This window comes from Rhipicephalus microplus, chromosome 2 (assembly GCF_043290135.1).
Source record: "Rhipicephalus microplus isolate Deutch F79 chromosome 2, USDA_Rmic, whole genome shotgun sequence".
Classification (NCBI taxonomy): Eukaryota; Metazoa; Arthropoda; class Arachnida; order Ixodida; family Ixodidae; genus Rhipicephalus; species Rhipicephalus microplus.
The window spans coordinates 253,718,825-253,746,296 of NC_134701.1; the positions used below are offsets into that span (position 1 = coordinate 253,718,825).

Consider the following 27,472-nt stretch of genomic DNA (forward strand, 5'->3'; position numbering starts at 1 on the left):
GCGCTCTCTCAACAACTCGAAAAAAAAAAAAAAAAAGATCAAATTTATTCTAAAGCAGCAGTTCTCCGAACGGTCAAATTAAATGTTCGTGCAGGAAAGCAGCAAAGTGAGGACCCACCCAGTCAATGCTTTGGATCGCTTGTTTTTGAGAGGTGGCTGTAGGTAGCTCTGAAACGGTGATAGCGCGAAATCGCTATCCGTGTTGTGCTGCAGGTTCACAAGCTGGCGAAAGGCCGCTACTACCTTACAAGTTGTAGCTACTGCAGTTCGCTTAGTACGAGTGCCTACTTTAAACTGTTGTGCGAGGTTATCGAAGCAGCAATGAAGGCGCCTCGGAAGGGCATTCACGCGGGAGTTCTCGTCGGAGGCTTTGTGGCTGCAGTGTGCTTGGCGTTGTACCCGATCGTCATTCACCCGTATATTTTCGTCCAAGATTACAGTAAGGCAAAAAAGAAATAAGCAAGGCCAGATAGTTCGGCTTTATTGCTCTTTATTTTTCAGAACAAGTCCAGAAGCATACGAGAAAAGACATTGATCAGGAGTCCATACAACCTGGAGGTAAAGAACCTACAACCTGGAGGTCGAGTGTTTGGCGCACGTGTTTTCTTTTTTTTTTTTTTTTTTTTACGAAATCCCACTGGTACGTTCTTTCGCAGGTATGAAAGTTTGGTCGGATCCGTTCGGGAGGAAATGAAGTACGTCACTGTCAGCAGGTTAGCTCCACGGACTTGTGTGGAGGCAGGCATGTGTGCCGAATGTACAACTGTAGTAAAACGTTTCTACTAGACGTTGCGCGCCATTCATTTCCTGCATTCTCGCTTTCACACTTACCATTAGTTTTGCGAACTCGTGGGCCATTGGAGCGGCAAGAAGGCTGAAACTACTAGCCACTGGAGCAGCTAAAGATTGCTGCTACTATGTATATGGCGACATATCTGCAAAAACCTTTTATTTCTGCTCCGCAAATAGGAATACATGTTTGCATGTTTCTTGCAGTAAAGTACCGCATGTGTTTTTAATTAGGGCAGCTGCCATTTTAATAGAATGCCTGATATTGCATCGAGTTGGCCACGTGACTATGCCTGTGCAATCAAAACAGGCAGAAAAAATTTTGTACTAGTTGATCGACATCAATAGTGTACTTTCACTTTTCTCTGTGAAACCAACTTGTGAAGACAGCTCCTGTTGTGATGAGGATTTTGAAGTTATAAATATATCACACAAAGTATGCTACATGGTTTCAGCATGAAAAAAAATCTCATTTTTAAAATCCAAACCTGCTTAACTACCCAGCTCAGTGTGCTTTAATCTAACGACAAGTCACCACATGGTAGTAAGTAGCCAGAATATGTTGCTACAAACAATCCCAGAGGTTTACAGCTTGCTATAAATATATCTGACTAGCTCAATGAGAAATGGTTTCTGTGGTGCTATAAGCGAACCATGTTTTAGACTAATAAGTGCAAAAATATGTACATTGTCAGCATGAACATGCAGACAACACTTGAATCTCGAAGGGTTGGTCAGTTATTGCTTCTGTAGCAGGAACCAAGCTTTGCAATAAATTACTATTAGACAGTAATATAACATAAACAGGGGTGGTAAAGCTAACATATTAACTAATATGTAAATGTTCCACAAGCACACTCAAGTGTGCAAGTGTTCTCACGGTGTGTAAACCACAAGGAACACAACAAATGCACCTTAGCGTGGTTTGTCATTTGTCTAACTCCATCGAAGGGCTTTTTTGTTTCGAGTCGATGTTAGGTCTGCTTTTTAACAGAGCGAAAAGCCGCTTTCGCTTTGGCAGAAGGTGGAGAAGGCAACACCGGTATCGGCGCCAATGCTGCATAACGCTGCAGGAACTCTATTTTGGCATGAATTTGCTTCGATAATGCATCGGCAGGTGAACCTGGCTCCACTTCAGTTCTTCCCTTTGGCAGCGAAAGCCCATCAGTGTCTGATGGCCTTGTCTCGGTGGGAGTTCTTGAAATAGGAGCGGGCTCTCCAACGGGTGCAGTGTTGTTAGGTGTCGCGGGTGATGCTAGCCTTGTAGTTTGTTGAGGTGCACAAGGTGGTCTTGGTGCAACATGCGGACTGTTGACATGCACTGGTTTCTGAAGCCTGGCCAAGGCGGTGGTGGCAAAGTCCGATGGATTCTGCAAAGAGGGTGCGTTTGGTCGATGAAGTGCATGCCTCCCATTCACAGAGGCTTGAATCAATTGACTCAGAAACGAGTTCTGACTGCGCTCACTCTCGACACTTTTTTGCAACCTCTGCATTTTAAACACTGCTAATAGTGCAAGTTCCCTTCTTATTTTACTGTTTTGACAACAAGGAAAGATGCTACTAAAAAAAAAGCTTCTTTAAAAAAACTTCATTGCCCAGGGCAATGAAGTTTTTGCTGTATACATAAGCTTTTATGCTGATTTCAAATATGTAATCAGTTTTACAGTAAGTTGCGTAGTCATCATTTTGTACCATGGCAATGTGCAAGATGCACTTTTTGGACACATGCCACTAAACTGTTATGGTTCTGAGCCATTAATGACTGTGGAATGCAAATAACAAGAAAGCGTATAAGACATGTTAATGAACAAGAAAACTCGCAAAGTGAAAAGTCCATCGGCTCAACCCATACGAAGTGCTTACTTTAAGATTGTAATAACTATATAGGTGATATCAAGTTTTAAAGGAGATAGTTGCACTCCTCACAAGTTGAGGAATACAGGTGAAATTTCATCCCGATCTGACTATAAAAAAATGCCAGAAAGATGATGTCCAAACTCAAGAAGTTGTCCAAGGCGGCATCTTGAGAGAAACATTTTAAATATGTAAGTGAAAGCTCATCTATTCTGCTAAGATATGCTTTTTAATATGATTTCTTCCATCACGAGGGCTTGGGAATCATGGTTATTTTGAGCGGGTTATTTTGAGCAATGCGATGGCAAGCAGCCACATGACAATTTTCAGGGGCAAGAAAATGAGCTCTTTTTAGTTTTTAGCAGACACCTTGTGCTTTTCAAAAGTGATATTAACCTGCTTCGAGTTTATTTACAATCTACATTTCTTTTAAAAGAAAGTAAACTTGTGAAAGAAAATAAAAACAAAAAAATATGTAACTTTGGAAAGGACTTGTTTTTTTCGAGTTGCATCTCCCATTAACATTAGTTGAGTCTTGAACAAGGCACTGTGCTTTTGTTTCTTTTACAGTAAAAGCTGTTGTAAGATCACAGCAAGGGTCGTGTGCAGCGTCGTAGTTGCCTGCCGCCACCGACTATGTCCGTAACCACTATTGCACGAAATAACGCCAAGGACACAGCGAAATTCGAATTCAGGTCCCCCACGTGCCAGCCCAGTATTCTACCACAGAGCCGCATGCGCCATTGCTAGAAACTTCGTTGCAAACTTGCCTTAGGCAGGCTTGATGTTGGGAAATAAATTGTGTTAGTATGAGTAATAAAGCGTTTTAGAACAGCAAAGGAACAACCAGACGCCACACAATGCCAATTGCGCAATGAGTGGGCCGTCCGATGCTCCAACCCACTAGAAAAGCTTGTTTTTGATCACCTATCAACTGTGGCGCATACCCACTCCAGGCATAATTCTTCATCGTTGTCAGCCTCCGCATGAAAAATTTGAACGAAATTCCTTGCAGGTGTATAGCGGATACCACGCCTCTCCGAAGATAGCTTGTGAATGTCGACAAAAGTTATGATTATTTATGGCTTAGTGGGTACCTGGCAAGTGTGCCTGTAGCAGTCACCCAAAGAGTGTTTACAAAAGGCCCTGAAAGGCCACTCTTCCAGCTTTTGCTGTGACTGTGCTGCACAATCCGCACAGGCCTGGTGTTTTTTTTTCTTTTTTGCTATGATACGTTTAGCAGCTCATAAACAGTATAGTTGACTATTAAATATACATAGGACAACTATAATGTAATTTTGAAACATTAACCCCTTCAGATGTGACCAGTTCATTGCAGTGTATCAGTGGTTACATACTCGGGTATTGACCCAACGGTCACAGGTTCGATTCCGGCCAAGGCAGTTGCATTTCGGTGGAGATTAAATGGCAGAGGCCGTGTAATGTGCAATGTCAGTGCATGTTAGAGAAGAGCAGACCGTCGAAATTTCCAGAGCTTTCCACTACAGCGTGCCTTATAATTCTGTCGTGGTTTTAGCATGACCCCAGGTATTATTACACTCGAACCTCATTGTAACAAAGTTACACTTGCTACAAAAATACTTTGCTTTATCTGAAAATTTGTCAAGAAAACATATATTTGCAGCACCAACTATATTTCATTTACTTTGTTATATCGATGTTTGAACTCATTACATCAGATGTCACCTACGAGGAACTGTTTGTAAATGCATGAAACACAGAATTATTTCAAGCCTCATGATATTCTAGTGCAAATGAAATACATCAGAGCATGTTAATATATGAGTATTGCAGTAAATGATCTTGAGTTGTAGTTGAATATCTATCTTGAAGTCACTCATACCAAAAATACCAAAAAGATGTCCAAACTCAAGAAGGTACCCAAAACAGCATCTTGAGAGAAAAATTTTAAAGGTGTAAGTGAAAGCTCATCTATGCGGCAAAGATATGCTTTTTAATATGATTTCTTCCATCGCGAGCGCTTGGAAATCATGGTTATTTTGAGCAGGTGGCTTTGGTGAACTGACTACTGTCTTTGCGTCACTAGAATTCAATCTTACTAGAAATACAGTCGGTTATGTTCATTTTGAGAAGCAAAATTTTCATTTTGACATGGCTTATGGGAAGCGACACTTCGAGTATGGTAGCGCCTTTAGCAAAGTGATCATATGCAACCGTACAATGCAAAGTCATGCTACATGAAGACACATTTACTACACGGAAGGTTCAGTTCATCCAAACCCCAATGTTTTTTGCACTTTTTTAACACTAGTTGACACAACTAGCAAAAAAAAGTTGCTTACAAACGGGTCTACTGTTAAAGGGAACAATTGAGTGCATGGTATGCTTGGATTTCACTCATTGAAAAGCCTAGCGGCTTAGATTTGTGTTAGACTACCACTGATTGACCGTTTCGCCTTCCTTTGAGAGACTAGTCGTGCATGAACATAGTTTTCTTAGTCACTCACTGTTAGATGGCTGGTAATACTAACGGTGCTTATTGCAGTGTTCCCTTTAACAGTGGACGGTACTGTACACAAAGGTGTACGAACTGTCTCAATTAGGCTTGAGCGAATAGTGGATTTGAGGATCGAAGCGAATGGTGATTTTGGTGTAATAATTTCGAATCGAATTTGAATAGTGCATATGACATATAAAGAAAGAAGGGCATATTTATCATGACCTAACTAACCTGCACAATATTTTTTTAAAATTGAAAAAAAAAAAGGTATTAATGCAAATGCTTTTTTTTTGTTCAAAGGAAGTCAACTTTGATTAATAGCAGAATTTTACTTTCAGTAGGATGCGAGTGATAACCTGTAAAATACATGACATTTAAAAATTTATTATACTTAGAGCATATAAGCCATCATAACAAGCTTCAAGCTAAAAAATTATGAATCGATTTGAGTGTAATATGTTCATTTAAAGAGGTCCTGCAACATTTTTTAAAATAGTCATAGAATAGGTTCACTAAAGAAGCTTATTGCCTCATGAATTCACCGCCGCAAAAAATTTTTAGAATCCGTCCACCTGTTCGAGTGGAGTTGCAAAGATTTGTCGTTTGCATTGTCCCTTTTCGTCCCGACTAAAGTGCTGGAAGCTAAAGAGGGAGTGATGGCTTGGGGAAAAAAAATATGTCACGTGTGCCTCGTGACCTCGAGTACTTTCTCTCTCTCTCTTTTTTTTTTCGTAGGATACACAGCTTTTCAGTGGAATCGCGCACATACGCGTGGACATGTGGCAGCCTCCCGCGGCGGCCCCAGAAACGACCGAGCACGCCATGCTCAGAAAGCCGATGACTTATACAATGGCTGCGACGAGTGATTTTTGAGTTTGGCGTCATTCGTCGAGAGAAGAGAGCAATTTTCAGCTGACTTCAAGATTTCATTTTGAATTTCAGGCCGGATGCTGCGCTGTAATATTCGGCTCGCGTGTTCTCGGGAGCCTCGACTATCGATCGGCAGTGCTTTCTGACAACGCTCGAAAAGTGTTGCAGAGCCCCCTTCGCGGCAGAGCATATTTCCCCTGGATGGGTGCTTTCACGGCTTAACACTCCTACACTGCAGTGAAGCCACCTTTACAAGTGATTACATGCGGATTTATCATCATCATCATCAGCCTGACTACGTCCACTGCAGGACAGTCTCTCCCATGTTCCGCCAGTTAACCCGGTCCTGTGCTTGCTGCTGCCAATTTATACCCGCAAACTTCTTAATCTCGTCTGCCCACCTAACCTTCTGTCTCCCCCTAACTCGCTTCCCTTCTCTGGGAATCCAGTTAGTTACCCTTAATGACCAGCGGTTATCCTGTCTACGCGCTACATGCCCGGCCCATGTCCATTTCCTCTTCTTGATTTCAACTATATGATATCCTTAACCCCCGTTTGTTCCCTAACACGCTCTGCTCTCTTCTTGTCTCTTATGGTTACACCTACCATTTTTCTTTCAAATGCTCGCTGCGTCGTCCTCAATTTAAGCTGATCCCTCTTTGTAAGCCTCCAGGTTTCTGTTCCGTAGCTAAGTACCAGCAAGATACAGGTATTATATGCTTTTCTCTTGAGGGATAGTGGCAATCTACCTGTCATAATTCAAGAGTGCTTGCCAAATGTGCTCCACCCCATTCTTATTCTTCTAGTTACTTCAATCTCGTGGTTCGGCTCCGCAGTTATTACCTGCCCTAAGTAGACATAGTCTTTTACAACTTGAAGTGCACAATTACCTATCTCGAAGCGCTGCTCCTTTCCGACGTTGTTGTACATTACTTTCGTTTTCTGCAGATTAATTTTAAGACCCACCTTTCTGCCCTCCTTGTCTAACTCCGTTATCATGAGTTGCAATTCGTCCCCTGAGTTACTCAGCAATGCAATGTCATCAGCGAAGCGCAGGTTACTAAGGTATTCTCCATTAACTCTTATCCCTAACTGTTCCCATTCTAGGCTTCTGAAAACCTCCTGTAAGCACGCATTGGGGAGATTGTGTCCCCCTGCCGTACACCCTTCTTGATTGGTATTCTGTTGCTTTCTTTATGAAGCACTATGGTAGCAGTTGATCCCCTGTAGATTTCTTCCAGAATGTTTATATATACTTCATCTACGCCCTGATTCTGCAGTGTCTGCATGACGGCTGATATTTCTACTGAATCAAACGCCTTCTCGTAATCTATGAAGGCTATGTATAGTGGTTGGTTATACTCTGAGCATTTCTATATTACCTGATTGATAGTATGAATGTGGTCAATTGTTGAGTAGCCTGTTCGAAATCCTGCTTGTTCCTTTGGTTGATTGAATTCTAATGTTTTCTTTACTCTGTTAGCAATTACCTTTGTAAATAGCTTGTATACTACAGAGAGCAAGCTGATCGGCCTGTAATTCTTCAAGTCCTTGTCATCTCCTTTCTTATGTATTAAGATGATGTTAGCGTTCTTCCAAGACTCTGGTACCCTTCCCGTCAGGAGACACCTCGTAAACAGGGTGGCTAGTTTTTCTAACACAATCTGTCCTCCATCTTTCAGCAGATCTGATGTTACCTGATCCTCACCAGCAGCTTTGCCTCTTTGCATGCTCTCCAAAGCTTTTCTGACTTCTTCTATCATTACTGATGGGGTGTCATCTGGGTTACTGCTAGTTCTTATAGTATTAAGGTCGTGGTTGTCTCGGCTACTGTACAGATCTCTGTAAAACTCCTCCGCTATTTTAACTATCCTATCCATATTGGTAGTTATTTTGCCTTCTTTGTCCCTTAGTGCATACATGCGGATTAACGTACACTTATTCGTTCATTGCCAATACTTCGAAATTCTCAATGATTTAAACTCAAATCGAAGCAAATTCGAATACTCTATTTGATCAAATATATTCACACAAGCCTAATCTCAATGGGTCACCAAAATCAATACATGTCACGCTCTTGCGTTTTTTTAAATGTCACCAACGACGAACCATGGAGTACTAAGAGTAAGTACTAAAGCCTCCGAATCAGTAACTCGCAATCAATGTCGAAATGTGGTACGGAAAATTAGGCGAAGCACCTTTATGGAGGCCTTGAGAGCTGAAAGGGCATGCCGGAGACTGCTGCTTGCAGGGGAAGTCGTCAGCACTGAGAACTCGGTCGTCTCCAGAGTGGCGATTCTGTCTGCACTACCCGTCCTGAGCGTGACGTCCGTCGCCGAAAGAAACTTGCCGTTCATGCTCTCTTCTGCAGCCTGCACATTCGAATACCGCCCTCGTAACATGTAAGAGCTATCTTTTAGAAGGGAACTTTTTCTTTTCCTCCATTATACTTTCTCAACTCTATTTGTGTACCTATGAATGTGACAAAAAAAACAAGGCTGCTTTTGCACAATGTGGGTAAGTGCTGTTCTTCAGGTTGCAGTGAAGTGTCGCGGTGAGAATAAGAAACTTGTGATGGGTCTCACTACTGTTAGTTTACTCACTGTATCGTGAGGAGTTTACAGCATTGTGACGACATTTAAAAACATCAGTACATTATATTAACTATGAATAAAATGCCCATAGTAAACGAAACCACTAACACCAATTCACAAAGCCGTGTCTAATGAATCCGATGGCAAAATGGCGTCATAATAGACACCTACCACAAAAATAAAAAGAATCCACAGTGGGGCTAGTCGGTGACCTTTCGGTATGCTATGAATTTTTCTAGAAAAGAATTTTAATATGTCAATTGTTTTTACTATTGGACTTCACTAGCGGGCCAGATGTCACCTAGCAAACGGCTGCAATCGCTGGAGCTGTATTATTGTTTCATTCACAGTCATCTGAACTACTGCATCACCTCATGGGGTACCACATATGCAACACACATAGCACCACTGCAACATTTACAAAACCAGGCCATCCGTATATTAACGTTCAGCTCATTCAGCTGCTGTGTGTCCTACATTCTTCATACTAACAGAATCCTATCATTAGACAACCTTGTTCAATACAATTTATCCACAGTGTTATTTAAAATAATGAAGAACCTTCCTCCAGTAAACATATTTCCAGACGCTGTTCTAGTAAACACCAACCGAACAAGATTTGCAGCTAACAACAATTTATTATTGCCATTAGTCCATACTAATTATAGAAAACACTCTGGTTATTTCATGTCCTTATTAACCTGGAACAGTCTTCGCCTTAACGTTAAGCAGTCTTCATCATTAGCTATTTTTAAAAACACATTATTTACTTTTCTGCTGGATACCATAGAATTCTAAGATGTGTAATATCATCTACTCCTGTTCATATTCATGCACTTTTAATGGTGCCACAGCCACTCATCTTTTTCTTGCTTTTTTCGTTCCTCTGTTCGTTTCGTCAATATTATTTGGGTTTTTCTTTTATTTTTATGTGTTCTATACAGTGTTTTGTCGTACTTATAATTGTTAAAATTTGTTTTTTTTTAGTCTGTATTCCATTTACTTGTATAACTTATTCCACGTTGCTGCATTTTACTTGTGCATATTTATCACATTTTCTGACAGGAGGTCCCCCTTCAGCCAAGTGCTCTGGGGCCTCCTTCTGTATGTTTATGTAAGCATGTATGTTTTGTACGAAAGTAAAAATAAACTGAACTGAGCTATATCTTTAGTGTGACATGCCTGCATCTGTCATCTCCAACAGCAAGAAATTTTCAAAACACTGACAGAATGAACTGTTGGGCTAGTTGGTTGTGCATAACTGGCTAAGACATATAAGTGCAAAAAACCGAAAAATGCAAGAAAGGAGATGAAGACATGAAGTCTAGCATTTGTCAGTTTTTTAGCGCTCGTATGTTTCGGTCAGTTATCATAACACATACGATAGTATTCAACAGGACATGCCATGCATTCCAGTTGTCGCTAAGGAGCTAATTTCACTTTATTTATTTTATGACATGGTTTTCAACAATATCACTCAGTAATTACTAGTTAGTCTATTAGTCTAGAAGTATAACAGCTCTCACCCATGCTTTTCTGCTAATGACCAGTTGCACGAAGTTGAACCTGGCATCTGTGAGTGTCAACACGGTGCCTTCTTTTTGGTGGCTGACACGAAGCACAAAGCCAACGATGTCAACAGCTCTGCCTTGTGAGCCACTCTCTGTGAGCAGTACGGGAAAACTGGTCACCTGTAAACAATCGTTCTCATCAGCGGGCTATTTATGCCCAGTAAAGCACAGAGAAAGACTTTTCCCAACAACCTCTAATAGCCCCTGCCTAACACCTGCATCTTGTGCCTGCAAAGTTCCTAAATGCATCAGGTGGCTTAATTCTCTGTCTTCAAATGTGCTTCCCTTATCTTGGTATTCGTCCTGTAACACTAAAAGAGAGAATAAATTGAGAAGATAAATTGATAGAAAGGCAGTGCAGTCAACTAGAATTGTAGCATCCGGTTTACTACCTGTGACACTAATAAACCACTAGTGTATAACATAGTGTGCCTGTGGCCTGTAATAGATTTAGATAAGTACAGATAGGTATGGAATTTAACAGCTTGTTTACACAGAATCATTCACATGCAAAGAAACTGGAAAAAATAAAGTTTCTATGATAAGCCCACAGAAAGAACAAAACATACAAGCTACATATAGGAGCCTTGCTCCTTTTATTCATATGATTGTCGTAACACTGTCACCGTTGCATACCGTGCGAATTTACACATGATAGTAGAAGCTTTCCAGAATGTTTAGAACACTGGAGGTGTGTGGAGGAGTAAATTCTGCAGCAGTGAGTTTATGGTTGGAGAAATCCCTGAAAAAGTCGATAGCTTTCTTAAAAATTAAGCAGATAACAATGACTAAAAAGTACATATCAAAGCTAACCAACAAGGTGCATTCAATGAAGTGCACTCAATGCCTCATGTCTGGAACAGCTTTTCACTAATAGGAAAACAAGGCAAATATTGCGATTGCCCATAGCAGCTGTACTAGGCCTTCTGAAGGTCCCAGTCTTCAGCGTGCCACGCGTTCACTCTGCTGTAAGGAAAGCAAATGTGCTCTTCTCATAAGCACTTGTAAGATCTCTGTACATTAAACGAACTACATCTAACTAGTCAGCTGATAATGCACAGACACTCGGTGCGAGGCAATAAATCTTTTACGTGTATATTTTGAGGTAAATCCAGATGTTTCTAGGCACTTTATTAAGAACACCTGCAATCCTTGCTTAACCTTATGGAGTGAGAGTTTGGTAGTGCTCCCTATGGCCAAAATGAAAAACAAAGTTAGCGAATTTCTGTGCAGACATATTTGACCAAGTTAGAAACACACTAATATTTGGTACTCTGGATGCATTGAGTAAAGGCCATGCGCAGCTGCTCACCTGTCGCATGTAGTAAATGCGAACGTGATCGGGGCATTTTGCTGGCTCGAATTGCGTCATTTTTGTCGTCGTCAACTCCACTGCGCTGTTCTGGATGTCAGGCAGCACCTTCCTGAAAGAAGGCCAATGATGCATCATACACACTTAAACCTCAATATAATGAATATGGGTATAACAAATTATCGGCTACAATGAAGCAACTAAAGTATAGCTTTGTCATGGATACAGTGGTATGGATATATGCTTTTGACAAATTTTCAAATATAACAAAGTATTTTTGTGGCAGGTGTGACTTTGTAATTTTTTATTTATTTATTTCACAATACTGCAGGCCAATGTGCTGGCCCAAGCAGGAGTGGATACATCAAAACGTAATTGTAGAAAACAACAGACAACAATGCAAAAGAAACAAAAGGTTAAGAAAGAAGGTGACGCTCAAGGTCACCAAGAAACTTATTAGAATGAAAGATGCCACACGGCAAACAATTCCAGTCATCGACAGTTCTAGAAAAAAAACTATATTTAAAAGCATTTGATCAGGCAAAAATTGGGGTTAGAGCATGTTCATGACCATGACGAGTACGTCGTACTGAGAGCGGTTTAACACAGTCAGGGAGATCAATTTTTACAATACCACACAAACAATTGTAAAGAAAGGAAAGACGACTGAACTTTCTCCGAGCTTCTAAAGTAGAAATGTCGTTTAATTGCATTAAGGTGGTCGGGGAATCAAACCTACGATATTTGCCAAAAATAAACCTTACAGCCTTTCTGTTAATACGTTCCAGATTCATAATATCTTTCTTGGTATGCGGATCCCAGATAATAGAAGCATACTCAAGCTTAGAACGAACACAGGCATTATAGGCTAGAATTTTAGTACGCGAGGGTGCAGATGCTAGTTTTCTTTTTAGAAACCATAGCTTACGTAATGGTTTAGAGGTTAGAGTGCATTTGCACACATAAACCACCACTGAAAAATCTAAGGTAGAGTGCAAGTGTAAATTGTATGTAAATATCTTTAGGTGAAGCTTCGTGGCCGTGAATCACTTGCACTTGCCTTGAACATGTCACGTTGATGTTGTAGATGGAGAGGGCTTCGCCTTGCTTGAGCATTTCTTGGGTGTCGTCTGTTGGCCTCCACACACACATTAGGCAGCCTGGAACGATGAGACAATGTTTCAATGTTGGCACGACGACCTTCACACGAAGTGGCCTGTCTTGCAGTGCTGGCACGTTTCACTCACAGATGTTCTTGCGCAAGTCTGCCTCATGAAGGCCACCAAGGAGCACTTTCAGAACGGGTATCACGACTCTCTCCCTGGGGCACTGGAAAAAGAAAATAGACAAATGTATAATGAAATCTTCTGCAGGTGTCGGGTCCCAAACTAAATCAAGCTTGCACACGTCTTGCCCGAACCTAGGGAATAAAAACGATGCCCCGCTGCCTCTATTTTGCAATGCCAGAAACTGGCAAAATAGTTTCGGACCAGTAGAGCCGGAATATGCGTAAATGTTTTCGACTGCAAAGGGTTAAATTAACTGTTTTTATTGCACAATATACTCCTAAATTATCTCGTTTTTACATTGCAATGTTTACTTTAGCTTAGTGAATCATTTTTTAGACTGCTTGTTCATTTTATATATTAAGAGTGCAGCCATAAGTGTTGGCCCAGTCCCTGCATATTAGGCACTTATCTATATAGTACTTAGCAATATGTTCTACTTCTGTATTTTAATTACATAATTTAATTTGTTCCAATCGAATAACCAATATGCTGTACAGAAGTTCTTCCAAAATGCAAACAGAGCATACCTTGTTTTCCTCATAGGCTGTCTGCAAGGCACTTTCAAGCTTTTGCTGAATAATCGCCTGTCGACTGCACAGTTGTTCCTCCTGGAAGCACCTCAGCATACGAAGTTGTTCTTCGCTTAGGAGTCGCTGAAACACGCAGATGCATTTGCACATGCTGTGACACTAGCGTTTTGCTCTGCCAAACATCAAATGCAATTTGTGCAAGATACTGTGACTGCCCAGATCCAGAAAGGGAAAATAGGCTTTTGTAGAGCATGCAGAGATGAAAGGTCTTTGAAGCAGGACTGCACTCTGAGAAGTGCTCGTTGGCCACCACGGTGGTCTAGCGGTTATAACATTTTTGAATGCCAACTTAAAGGTCAGGAGATGAATATCCGGCTGTGACAAGCATATTTGGATGGAAGCGAAATGCTATAGGCCCGTGATCATAGATTTAGATGCACGTTAAAGAACCCAGGATTCAGCAATTTCCTGAGCTCTCCACCCCGACATTTCTCATAATCATATTATGGTTTTAAAATACAAACATTAACAATTATTATTATTATTATTATTATTATTATTAGAAATGCTTTACTGCTTTCCAAAGGCTCCAGCAGTCATATGATGTGCTTACATATGTTGTTTGGAGAAGTCTTACCTCAATTTCCGTGGGGTCTGAAGAATTTTTTATTGCTTTCCAAATATCTCTTCCGGAGTTCAGTCCTTGGATCTGCTTCACGGAGTACGACAACCGAATGCCAGAAAGCCGTAGTTCCTCCGCTGCAGAAGAGAGGAAGTAATAATAATTTCTGATTTTACCAACAGCATGTCAACGTAACCATGTGTATGAAATAATAGAGGAGATAAAGGAATGTGCCAGTGAAGCGTTTTATGATCTTGAATTGCCATCTTGACTAGGAGAAAAAAGACATACTGAAGATGCGGCAAGCAAACTGGTAATGACTTACTGTCATGCTTCCAGAGAATACCTATTTAAGTATGCAGATTACTCACACTGCACGTGAGGCTTCAGGTGTAACATTTCAACAGGTAATGACACTGCTGCTACTTGGTTGTACTATTTTGAGTGCACTTCATTTTGAAATTTAAACGTAAAATGAAATGTGAACTAGTAGTGGCAACGTCGAAAGATGCAAGAACATAGCACAAATCGCGACGAAAGGCAACAATATACTTACTGTCAGATTTCTCCACCTGAGAGAGAACTTCGGCAGTCATTTTTTCGATGAAAGCGGTTCGGACTTTTTCGTGCTTTGCAGCAACTATCAGCTCTTCCTTTTCATGTCTCATCACACCCATTTTATTTGGCAGCATTTCCAGGTACTGTGATCAAACAGGCAAAAAGTATTTTTAATCTCTCATAGCAAATTTACAGCATGTCAGATAGGACCTGGTGTGAAGTGTTGAAAAAGCCTAACACTACGTGCACGCAGCTTTTCAAAGTGTGCGCAAATATGTGGACACTAGTGAACTGCAGGGGAGACTGACCATTACAGGATAGGCCCGGATGACCAGGCAATCCACCCTTCCAACGAGGCCACCTTTGGGATGCAGAGAGGCAAGGGAGACAGGGAATGCCCTCGGTTGCGCGTAGTAACCCAGCCGAGCGTCCCAGCGTGCACGCCGTGTGGAATTGTAACTCAGCTTTAATGCAGCATCTGAGGAAGCCTGGGTGAAATTAGATGAAGAGTCGCCGTGCTGCTTTTAGTCCCATTAGAAAAAAAGCAAGAGCATGTGATCCTAAAAACCACAGCACAGATAGCCACAATATTTAGCTTTTTTTTTTTTACTACCATTTACTCGTTCCTGACCTAAAAAAAAGATGTTAATTTCTATTACATATAAATATAACTTTCAGGCAATATATAGTTTTGCTTGCTAGAAAAAGATATGCAGTTCATTTTCTCCAATCTGAAGTACTTGTTTCTTAGATAATCAGGATATAACAAAAAAGTCTGCTTGCCCTAACTTTCTGCAATAGTATGATCACTGAATATCCCAGAAAAATTTACACAAGCATTATCTAGAACAACCAGAGATCACAACTAGATCATTACACCTAATTTACCTCTGTTCGTATAGTTACTGTTATGTGCAATGTGGTGTTTAGAAAACCCAGAACTTTTTAGAGTTGTATTGCCAAATAAAAACTCTTTTCATAAAGAATATTATAATTTATTAGCTTTATTGTGTGTAGGTAATTATGAGCAGTTGACTGCAACAATAATAACTGAAATCTGACTTCTAAATCAGAATATAATGACGGAAACAGCCCAGCTTGTGGGAGAAAAGTATCTATTTTCAGGGGGGTGTTATTAGCAACTGAAAACAGCCGTGAAGCCGAATTTAGGTCGCAATAACAAAAATAGGCACTCATCAGAAAGCATTATTATTGTAACAATAGATCCTCTCATATGTCAATAATGCAAAAAATATAGTACAGGAAAGTTTATTTTTCGACAATATTTTGACCCAGATAGCCAGTGCCTCCCCCTAACTGTATAACACAAGACAATCGGCATCAAATGAAACGCAAACAGCAGAGCGTGTGCCGTAAGCATTAAAGAAGGTGTAGTGTGTGCCCTCCAGTCATCATCATAAACAAGTTCGCTCTGCACATCTGGTCCGGCAGCACTGCACGATTTCCCTACAGTCCGACATTTTTACTTATGAGATTTAAAATGAGGCCAACAAAAATTCATGGAAGTGAAATGACCAAAAGCACTCAGCAGGTCCACACTGATCCCTTTTATTGGTATATCAGAACTAGGACAAAAGCGAAAATATTGCATCATACGGGGATTGCGCAGTGCTATCAAACTGGACGTGCGCACCTGTCAATGGTGATGACTGGGCGGAGTGCACTATACTGTTGATAAAGCTTGGGCAACGCACTCTGCTCTTTGCGCTTCATTTGACGCTGATAGTACATCTTTGTGCATCCTGCTGGAAATATACTGCAAACTTACAGCATAAATTGTTTTCACTTGCAAAACTTGACACAAAGCAGAGGGAAGTATGCAAGCGCAACCTTGTTTGACAAGAGATGTTTAAAAATGTCATGGTGCAAAAATATACCTCGAGCGGCGGGCAGGCCTCGGCGGAGCCCACAAGCTCAGCCCCCGATATCAGCAGCTTGAGGCCAACAAAGAGACGTCCCGTAGAAGCTAGTTTCAACAGAGGTTCATCCAACTCGGCACGGATGCTATACCAGCCGTCAGTAAGTTCCAACTGTACAGCCTACAGGTAGCAATAAAGATTCTGTTTGAGCTGGCTGGTTAATTCTGTCATTTAGGAAATATATAAAACAAGAGATGAACAAACAAGGAATATGTCTTGTCTTAGGTGCCCCCCTTTTTAAGGTAGCCACTAAATCTAAGAGTCACTCTTGTGTGAAAACTGCAAGATATCTACTATAAGGCATGCATTATTTTAAAAGGGCCCTGCAACAGTTTTCCAAGAAACCACCGACTGGCTTCATTAAACAAGTTTACTGCCTCAAAAAATGAGCCACCGCAAAATTTTTCAGAATCCATCAAGTGTGAGCCGAGCTACAGAGATTTGCCGCATGTTGAAATTTTTTTCTTTCTTTTGTCCCAGTGAGCGAACTGGGAGCTAAGAAGGGAAGGGTGGCACGAGGGAAAGAAGTTATGTCACACACGTGTCATTTCTTTGAACACTTTTTCTTCGAATGCACGGTGCTTTGCTCTCAATATGATGGCGAGTGCACACACGGCCCATGGCAGCCATTCTAACACATTGCAATGCTCAATCAGCCAATGGCCGGGAAATTCGGTTGTATGGCATCTTTCGTAGAATGAAGAAGGAACAATTTCTAGCTGACTGAGAATTAGTTAAACATTCCTGGCCGTGTGCTGCGCTATAAAATTTGGCTTGCACGTTCTCAGGAACCTCGACTACCGATTGGCAGTGTTATCTGATCATGCTGAAGAAGTGTTACAGGGCTTCATTAGGAAGAGGTTTTTTCAATAAAGCAATGCCAATTTTAAGTCAAAAAGAAATTGGAGCTGTGTAAAACTGCATATACATCATCCCTTAAGCCTATACATAGAGAATGGTTCAGCACGGTAAGGAAGTCTTCTAGAGCACAAAGCATTTTTTCAAAGAGATTTTAGCAATGGTACATATACATTTTCTTCAAATCTAATCTTTCTGACAAATAAAAACGAAATGACACAATTTCAGCACACTGTGTTTACAGTGGGTGTTAATTAATACAGGAAGATTGCACAGGCCACTTACACCATCTCCCTTGTGCTCCAATGCCGATACACACAGCACCAACGTCTTGCTTGGGACATCATCTCTCTCGTAAATTTTTCGAAGTGCTGACCTGTAGAAAAAGCATATGTGCATGCGTGTTCCACACTCCACATACATTGTATCAATCTTTACACCGGTTTCACTGAAACTGTGTTTGATCAGTACATGCAGACCACTCTCATTAAAATGCAAGGACTACTACTATGCCAACATTTATACATTCTAGAGCTGAACTGATCAGCTATTCATGCCTTGTTGCATGCAAATAGGCATGCAATCGAGAAATAATACGAGCAGATACACAAGTACACACGGCACGGCACAATGAGTTTAAACAATGGCTCCTGAAGATGTGTCAGCCGGAACATTAACCACATCTGCTTTCTGCTATACACAAAAAATAAAGAAAGAAAAGAAAATCACATTCATGAAGTGGTTTTTACTTTTGCAGGGCTCGAATGCAAATGTGATGCTCTTTTTTTTTTTTTAGATTTTGGCACTTTGTAGTACCCAGCTGCATACGCACAGGCTCATAGTTTGTCAGAGGCATGAGCATGAACAAGGCTGTATGATGCATATCTGATTACATGCATTACTCACACATACTACAGTTCAATTACGTGCAAACAAACAACAGCTTCAATATAAAACATGAATGTTTAAGCCTCTCGTGGCACATGAACATCCTGCGTCTGGGGATCAAGGAATTCAGGTTAACCGAAAACTTCAGAAACCAGGAACCATATTCAGTACGTAATAACCTGGCGGGATTTTTCAAATTTGTTCGAATCAACGAAACCCTGTTGTTTGAAAACAAAATTCTCGCATCACAGCTAACCAAAACGAGGTCACCGCTGGTTAAACACACTCAAATCAATATGGCGTATGGAGAAGGCAAACCAACACCAAACTGTACATGGTCGTCGGCAGGATTTTTCTCTCGGGGGGGGGGGGGGGGGGGGGTGCAAACTAGTGTTGCATCGCGGTTGGGGGCGGGAGAAAGCATTGGTGTAGCCTGGGTGACGGCAATTGCTGATGATGCTTGAGGGGGGCAAGTGCCCCCTTTGCACCCCCTGCCGACGCCCGTGAAGCTGTAGCACAGGGAACAACGAGGACAAAACCTTACCGGCAGCTGTTGTCAATTTCAATATCATATCTGTATTTCAGCTGAAGCATTACTTGGTCAGGTGTCAGTGACCTGAAAAAAAAAAAGGTAAAAGAAATAAAGAGTGCCAAGAGTTTTCCCGATTGACATAGGGCACTTATAATGCAGATGAAAAGTTGAGTTAAAGAAGTGGTACTTCTGGCTGCAAACACTGATAAAGTGAAACCTTTATAAACACTCGGTTTTTACGTTTTAGCATTGTAATAAACTTCACAGCACATAAGATTATATATATAAATACATGAACAAATAATAAACATCATTTCACATAAAATTAAATAAATATATACACATAGTTTGATAACAGAAATGCAGTACAGAGGCACTTTCATAGAAGCAAGGCAATAAAGTACCACAGTACTATGTGCACAACCTCCCTCTTCTTTGCGCACTATTTCTACACTGCCATGTTTTTTGTGGTGCCAAGTTCCCGAATTGGGGCCCTTGTTATTTAACTAAAAAGATTAATGAAGCATAAACTAGACGCTTCCTGGAACAATAAAGAATGGCTATCATGGCTGGCCTACCTTCCTCCAAACACCTGAGGGCAGTGCAGCTCCATGGATGCCAACTTCCACACAATCCAGCGGTAATGATTTTCCAGCCATCCCTTAGGAACCAGGGTAGTGTTCACACCAGGCATTTTGAAAAAGGCACTGCAACAAACGATAACATATTAGGCATGTCTGGCGCTGTTTCCCTCTGTTTGAAAAGGCAGTGGCGCTAGCTCACAGTAGGTTGTAATGTTTTTGCTTGTGAAAGCTTCTCGGGCAAAAGAAAATTTATCAATGTACTTGTGGTTAATGCTCACCTCTACCATACTCCTAGAAGAGACCCAGCCTGCTGTATTTATACGACTAACACATAAAAAAGCATAGTTAAACCCAAAGAAATCGTTGGTTTTGGGACTAGAAGCAAGCTATAACATAAAGCTTTTCTTATAAGGGATTCTGTGAGTGAAGTGATTTTCTGCTGTTCTAATGTCAAACCTGAACCTATTCATAACTGCAAAGCCTTCATAAGACAATAAAACTGCTTAAGGGAGGGAACAATGCAAGATCACCTGCTGAATTCATCCTTTCCCAAGTATGCCTCTGCGGACTCCAGCTGCATAGTGGCTCCATCTCCCAATATAAGAAGGGGGTTCGAGGAAGAGATATAGAAAACAAAGTCAGCGGCATTTAGGGAATTGATAGTGGTAGTTGAATCCAGCACACCGTAGCCTTTCAACTGAAAAAAGAACGATTTATTGAACAGTCAACCGTTACAAGAGCAGTGACCCTGCAAATGTGCCAACATTATAATGTTTATGATATAGGGATAGTGTGAAATTATGTTAGCTGATACAATTTTAAACAACACAACACTAAGCGAGAAATTCTCATTTGCTTGGTACGGTTAAAAAAGAAAGATGTAGAAGACAATGAGTCAAGCATAATGCTACAAGCAGTATTAAACCACATAAACACACGCTAACTGTAGCAACTGCACAGGTGCTTTAGAGAATTGAAAAAAGTGGTATTAATGTAATTATTAACAGAGTCTAAAGCATACCACAAGAACAAGTAAAACAATATTTAAGGCAATACAATAAAGGTATGAAAATGTGTCGTTATAGACATTTAATGTGTAATATGAGTACTGTGCCAAACCATGCCCTAAGCTTTACATTACGCCACATGCTCTCATTACCCAAAGAAAGGAATGGAATGATAGGTGCTATAGCAGCAGGGCACTTAATTCATATTTGCCTTTTACATTTGCATCATGAATTTCTTTTTGACAGCACCATAGTTAGTATGTTGTCTCTCTGTTCTGTTGGTTTACACAGCTAATCCAAACATAAAGAATAGTACTTCAATTGGAGGTGAAAGCCCAGAGGGAAATGGTTTTATTAAAGGCAACAGCACACAGCCCTAACCTAATTTTATAGTTGGTAAACTGCACTGTGAAAACACCTGACTACCTTACTTTTTAAAGGTATGAGATTAAATAAAACTTACCTGATCCAATGAGTAGAACTTTGGGTGCTGGCCCTGCAGCGTATCTCGAAGAGACAGCCGAGTAGCCTTCATAACTCTTCTTAGGATCCAGAGCTTTCCGGGCCGAATTGACTTGTCCACAAACAACGTGCGTGGACCACAGATAATTATTGGTGCAGCCTTGGGTGTCTGCGCCTTGCCCAAAACAACTGCCTTGAATGGCGTAGCAAAGCTTGTCTTAGATGCAGACTTCATTTTTGAAGTAAACATGGGCGTTCCGGCATGGCTGAATCTGCCTGGAGCGGATGCTGGAGTCCTTTTCTCTGATGGCACCTGATGTGTTCCAGTGTCCACAGCCGAGTGGCCTTTGTCAGTGGAAGGAGTGGAATTCTTCGCGTCTTGATTCAGAAGTTTTTGGTTAGGCTCGAATGATTCCTGCGCCTTCTTGGTGCCATCTGACATCATGCTGACAAGGGCAGGGGGCTTTCGATCGCTTTCACCTTCACTTAATACAGCTGGGTCACCTCTTCTATCAGATCCATGAAGGCCCCCTCTGGAGGATGTGTCAGTGCCATCAACATTGAGAGTAGTTCTAGCACTTGACAGTGATTTCTTTGAAACAGAAACTGCCTTTTCTGATCCTGTCTTGAAGCTGGTAAGAACATGGCAGGAATTTTCTGGGTTAGCGGGTCTTGTGGGGACTTTGTTCTCTTTACAGTTAGCCTCTGCAGGAGCAGTCAGCAGACCGTCCCTCTTTTTATCGAAAAGCACTTCAGCCGCTTTCAATGACTCTGCCGAAACCTGAAGTTTCTTTCCAGAACCAGTAGTGAAAAATGTGGGGATCGCGTTCTGCTGTGAAATTCTGTCATCCACATTGGTGTGAGCTTCAGAGCGAAGTTGATGGGCGTGACTAACATATTCTTCTTTAACATGTACAGGCTTGCCTTCGCTTGACGCAAAACCTGATGTCAGAGAGCTGTGCTGTTCCTTTGAATTCGCCAAAGAGTCAACCGAGACAGTCACTGCTTTTCCTGTGCCAGTTGCGAAAAGTGTTGGTACACAGCTATCCTGCACAACAGCTCTGGATGAAGCTGTGGGGCATTCAGAGGAAAGCTGCCGAGCACGACTGAGTGCTTCTTCTTGCACATACACAGGCTTCCCGCCAGCAGTCGCAAAGCCTGACGCGAGTGTGCCAGGCTGGGCCGTTGGCTTTGTTTGCGAGTTCATCCTGTCCTTTGCAATATTTTCTGCACAACCAGCAAGAGACGTAAATACAGCATTTTCTTGGGATTTTTCGCTTGGCACCCCACAAATGTCATCACGGAGCAAGTGGCGAGCATGACTAAGGCCTTCTTCTTGTATGTAGACAGCCTTACCTGCTGCTGTCTTGAAACCCGATTTAAGTGAGCTATGCTGCTCTTTCGATTTCTCCATTGAGTCAACTGATACAGTCACTGCCTTTCGCGTGCCAGTTGTGAAGGATGACGGCTGCAGTTTCTTGGGTAAATCTGATGGAGCTTCAGCAAAAAGCTGTTTAGAGTGGCCGAGTGATTTTTTTTGCACATACACAGGCTTCCCGCCAGCAGTTGCAAAGCCTGAAGTGAGTGTGCCAGGCTGGGCCGTTGGCTTTGTTTTCGAGTTAACCCTGTCCTTTGCGACCTTTTCTTCACTACCAGCAAGAGGCGTAGATACAGCATTTTCTTGGGATTTTTCGCCTGGCACCCTACAAATGTCATCACGGAGTAAGCAACGAGCATGACTGAGGCCTTCTTCTTGTATGTAGAGAGCCTTACCTGCTGCTGTCTTGAAACCCGATTTAAGTGAGACATGCTGCTCCTTTGATTTCTCCAATGAGTCAACTGATACAGTCACTGCTTTTCGTGTGCCAGTTCTAAACGATGACGGCTGCAGTTTCTGGGGTAAATCTGATGAAGCTTCAGCGAAAAGCTGTTTAGAGTGGCTGAGTGCTTCTTCTTGCACATGCACTGGCTTCCCTCCAGCAGTAATGAAGCCAGATGTGACTGTACCAGACTGACATTTAGGCTTCGTTACTGAGTCACCAAAGGCTTTCATTGTCTTTCCATCACCACCAGTTGGCAGCAAAGGCAGAGAATCTGTCGCTAATTCTTCTCCTGGGGTGTTCCAACCAGCTTCAGAAAGAAATTGGCGAGCACGATCAATGCCATCCTCTTGCACGTAGACAGGTTTGCCTCCTGCTGTGGTAAAACCAGATTTAAATGAGCCGTGCTCTCTTTTTGACTGTTTCAGTGAGTCAACCGAGACTGTCACTGTTTTTCCCATTCCAGTTGTGAAGAATGTTGGCACATTGCTGTCGTTTGTCACTGGCTGCACCGGCGTTGTAGGACCGTCAGCGAGAAACTTATGAGCGAGGTTGAGTGCTTGCTCCTGCACGTACACAGGCTTCCCTCTAGCTGTCACAAAGCCTGATATAATTGCACCTGGTTGAGCTCTTGGTTTCATTAAAGTAACATTAGAGTCCTTTACTGAATTTCCACCAGCGTAAGAAAGCACTGGTACAGGATTTCCTACTGATTCTTTACTTGGCTGTTTGGATCTAGCTTCAGAACATGGTTGAGCTGTCATGTCACCCGTTTGTTGAAAATATGCCGGTTCTTGCCGGTTTCCTCTGTCGCAGTGGTTTGCTGAGCTTCCAACAGAGCTGGCCTTCAGTGGCTCCAAATTTTTGTAATTAATTGCTTCGTCACACATTGCAGGCATTGCTTTAGCAGAACTGAGTGATGATTCTAGTTTTCCAGGCCTTGTTTTAAAGCCAGATGAAATGGTGACATTTCTAGCAGTGGCACCCATAGTGTGAGGCTTGTCATTGACATCAATATAATTAAAATCTTTATTCCGTTTCACGGATAATGCCGATTGGCTGCCATGAGTGGCCCTAGAGCACAATGGCGGTAGCTGCATGCCTGGTGACTGATTATCTTCACCTTTACGAGTTTTCGATTTTGCATCGTTAGTGATGCTGCCAGGATCACTGGCCAACACAGCTTCACTTCCCGAAGACATACATTGGGTGAACCCCATATCAGCTGCCTCTATACAAGCAATTGTGCTTTCAGCCACTTCGAACATCTGGGTGAGCGAGAGTTCGGCTCGTTCAAAAACACCATCACTCTTGTCTTCAGAAAACGAGAATTCCTTTGATGTGCCGCTAAATAACTTGCTACGCGGGCTAGAGTCAGTCCCAGCTACAGTGTGAGGACTGGTCACAGCAGTTCTCAAAACCACTGATGAAACAGCTGACACGTTCTCTAACTTTGAATTAGGTCTTAAGAACTCCTTTGGCTGGCAGGGAGAAGGAGCTTGGTTTGTGATGACAGTCATGTCAGGTACGTGAATGTGAGGAGTCCCATTTTCTTTCAAGTGATGCTTTAGACGAGCAATGCGATCATACGGAGTGACAAAGTTACCTCTTTTTTCTATTCTGGCTCCAACATCACGTGACCTCGAAGCATCAGGAGAGCCACGCCTCTTGGGAGTCACTTTCACATAATTCTGGCCTCTATGTGTTGAGTCGACTTGTGGAATTTCGCAACAACCTTCAACATGCTTTTGGAAACTGTCTTCAGCACCAAGGTCGTTACTCTGCATGTCCAACTTACGAAGGGGCACCTCTTTTTTGGAGCCACAATGTACCGAGTCAATGTTCTCTTCTCTGTCAGATAAAACGTCTTTGAATTTTTCATCTTCGAAATTGTCTTCATTTTCAGATGACAGACTTTGCTGGCTTTTTCTTGGCGGATGAAACAAGTTCCTTGGAGCAAACTGTAGATTTTTAAAAAGAAACACGTAAACCCATTAAGAATTGCGGATGACTTCGGGACACCAGAACAAGTTTGTTTGCAATCTTACTGATGATGGTCTTCAATTTTATGGCATTACTTAAATGTCCGAGGCTAGCTCTGCTGAACTAATTCTTGCACATATTCAAACCTGCCACCAAAGGCTTGATCTCATTTAAAAAGCATATGCGATGTTACTAATGCTGTAGGTTGTAAGAAAAGGGATGTCAACAAAGGAATCCAGGGCAGGCACATTTTTATCAGCATTAAACATGGCACTAATGTATAACAAAATTCAAATTGTGAAGTTCACAAATACACAATGCAAGCTCATTGTCAGCAGTATTGCCTGTCCAAAACTGATGGCAGCATTAAACAACAATGTGCTTAATTGAAACACACTTTTGGTGCCGAATATGCACAAAACTCTATAGCACACCTGTAAAATCTTGTTACAAAAGCTTCCATTAGAAATCATTGATGACAAATTATGTGGATGTGGTTTGTACAGTATCACTTAAAAAGGAGAGAAAATTTCTGAAAACGCAATCATTGTAAGACAGACTTTCAAAAGCCTTGTCACAGGCAGTCAGCTTGCAGCTGTTGCAAAATAATTAATTTTGCTGCACTTACTACTTTCAAGTCTTGTTTGCTCCCTGAAAAAGCATAGGCACACAAAAATTAACACATTGAAGCTCAACAATGGCAGCCAATAAAGAAGGTAGGTGTACAACTTACGAGCAGTACGGAGAGGTGGTGTTTCCAAAGAGGGTGACCATAGAGGGCTTGGTGTGTTCTTAGTTATCGCAAGGCTTTGTGGAAGAGATTTTGGCACTCGCGGGGTTTTGAATGCACTTGACCTGCATATTTTAAAGTGATGCAAGTTGCTCAGTAAGCAACGAAATCAACCACAATGACCACATTCTGCAAAGACCTTAGTGTTCTGGTATGTGACTGAAAATAAAAAATACCCTAGCAAAATTGCTAAGTGCAACAGACAGATGCAGAAAAAACACAAACAAAAATGCTTCATGCATACCAATGCTTACAACAATGCTTACAACAATATTTTTTAAAACAGTTGTGAGTGCTAACACATTGCATATTATGGGAGAAATATGTGACTACTTCAAAGTCTAGATTTCCACTGTCACTCTGTGTCGACTGTAGCGACATGCAGATAAAGTTTCCTTTGACTGCGCCTCCTACACCAAGTGCCAATGGTTGAGAAACTTACACAACTGGAGAAGGCGAAAGGGGAGTCCACTCGAGGAAGCTGGCATTACGCTGGCAGATGGATGCTGGAGTATTTGTGGAAGAAGCTGGTGTCTCATTTTCGTTTCGAGACAAGCACGAAGACGTGACCGGAGTGCAGGGGTTTGATGACACACTGCCGCTGCTCCCGAACTGGCTGCACTTTGATATTTGGGAAGCTCGCTCCTTGAAAAACCAGTCCTCATCTATTGGGCCCAAGTCTGTAAAATAATGTTATTGGTTACATAAGAATTCGAGAGGTAACAGAAACCTGAGTTAGTAGGTAATAATAATATCTTGGTTTTTTACGTCCCAAAAGCATGATATGAAGTTAGCAGTGAGAAATCATGGTAAAAGATGGGGTGTCCAAACACGCACACAAGCATGAAGTTGCACGAGGGGGTAGGGGAGCTATTCTCCTTCCCCCCATTCCTCTGTGTGGGGTGCCGTGCCTGCCGTATACTTCAACTTAGCATGCCCTCCCCCATCATTGTTGTTACAGTAACAATATTGTTACGAGTAACAATAGTTTTATGTGAAAGGAAATAACCCTGCAGATTTTCGACGATAATGGCAGCCGAAGACCCCTGACGTTGCACTCCAGGAGCTGTTTACTTCCAGTTTTCACCCTCGTAACGCTGGGGAATAAACGCAGACCGCGATGGGAAACACGCCATCACTTCATTTTTGGTTTGCAGCCACGGCAAAGCTTGTTTCCTTTTAAGCTTCGCCCCCCTCCTCCCACACACACACACACAGCGGACACTTTAGAACGTATGAGGTCAGGATACCACAGTCAGGACAACACTAACGCCGGTCGCGTTGTCGTGACTTGTCTCTCGTGTTCGAGTTTTCGCACCCCGTCTTTTAATATTGAACTCGTGGAGCTGCGCAGACTTCTCGAATCTAGCGTTAACAAAAATTGTGCGAGGTCTGTAATCGTCATACCTTTAGTCGTGTGCGACACAAAAGCCTCGAACAGGGACTTGTGTCCGTCGTCGTCGTCATACATGCGGAACCACGGTTGGTTTCGAACATCATCGTGACTCATGTCTGCGGATGACGCGCGTATGTGCATGCGCAACGATTGCTAATGCTTGATATCGCGTTTGCGATCACACATCCCCTTTGCGATGTCTCGTTGTCTCGTGCTAACTTAAACTGTCCCGCTGAAGGAGCTCGCAAGCGCTGTCAGACGAAATGCAAAGTGTGGACCTGCGCAGGTCGAAACTTGATAAAAGAAAAGGCAAGAAGCTACCGCACCACTCCGAAATGTTGCATAGTGTGCCTAAAGCAAGGGATCACCAAACATCACCGCAACACCACAGAGTAAGGAATATAAACAAGCTACGATAAGTCGTCCAAAGTTGCCGCGACGGAGAGGCGCGAAGTGGCATGCGGGCTGCCCAAAGTTGCCAACAAAGAAACTGCAATAATCCCACGGACGCCAACTGCGATGCTCCAGGTTCCCAACCCACGATTAGTACACTGTACCACACGGAGGAAGGAAAGGTACCACGACCCTGACTCCTGACGTGCTCCTGACGTGCTTAGATAGCATAGTTCCTATGGAAACGCGTATTCCCGCTCACATTTGATGACGCTACCTATAATCTGTGTGTCTGCTACTTTACGGTTGTTTTGATGGCGCTAGAATAATAATGTCTGCATTCTGTGG

The 27,472-nt window shown here is 42.1% G+C and overlaps 2 protein-coding genes across 2 annotated transcripts; one reads left to right on the forward strand and one right to left on the reverse strand.

The window, feature by feature from the left end:
* Window positions 1-47: 47 nt before the first annotated feature.
* Window positions 48-787, forward strand: LOC142776392 (small integral membrane protein 20-like). The gene is made up of 3 exons (XM_075880001.1): window positions 48-439; window positions 502-558; window positions 657-787. Exons 1-3 carry the CDS (start codon window positions 322-324, stop codon window positions 692-694), a joined length of 213 nt encoding a protein of 70 aa, XP_075736116.1. The 5' UTR covers window positions 48-321; the 3' UTR covers window positions 695-787.
* LOC119170089 (uncharacterized) lies at window positions 474-27,257 on the reverse strand. The gene is made up of 20 exons (XM_075879985.1): window positions 26,743-27,257; window positions 25,778-26,015; window positions 25,279-25,400; window positions 25,174-25,196; window positions 20,744-24,523; window positions 19,804-19,970; window positions 19,268-19,396; window positions 18,702-18,773; window positions 17,555-17,645; window positions 16,370-16,531; window positions 14,780-14,959; window positions 14,470-14,614; window positions 13,929-14,050; window positions 13,289-13,414; window positions 12,720-12,801; window positions 12,533-12,632; window positions 11,473-11,584; window positions 10,116-10,280; window positions 8,194-8,367; window positions 474-2,159 (listed from the first exon to the last, which is right to left on the reverse strand). The coding sequence occupies exons 1-20, from the start codon at window positions 26,870-26,872 to the stop codon at window positions 1,764-1,766; spliced, it is 6,516 nt and encodes a 2,171-aa protein (XP_075736100.1). The 5' UTR covers window positions 26,873-27,257; the 3' UTR covers window positions 474-1,763.
* Window positions 27,258-27,472: the final 215 nt, after the last annotated feature.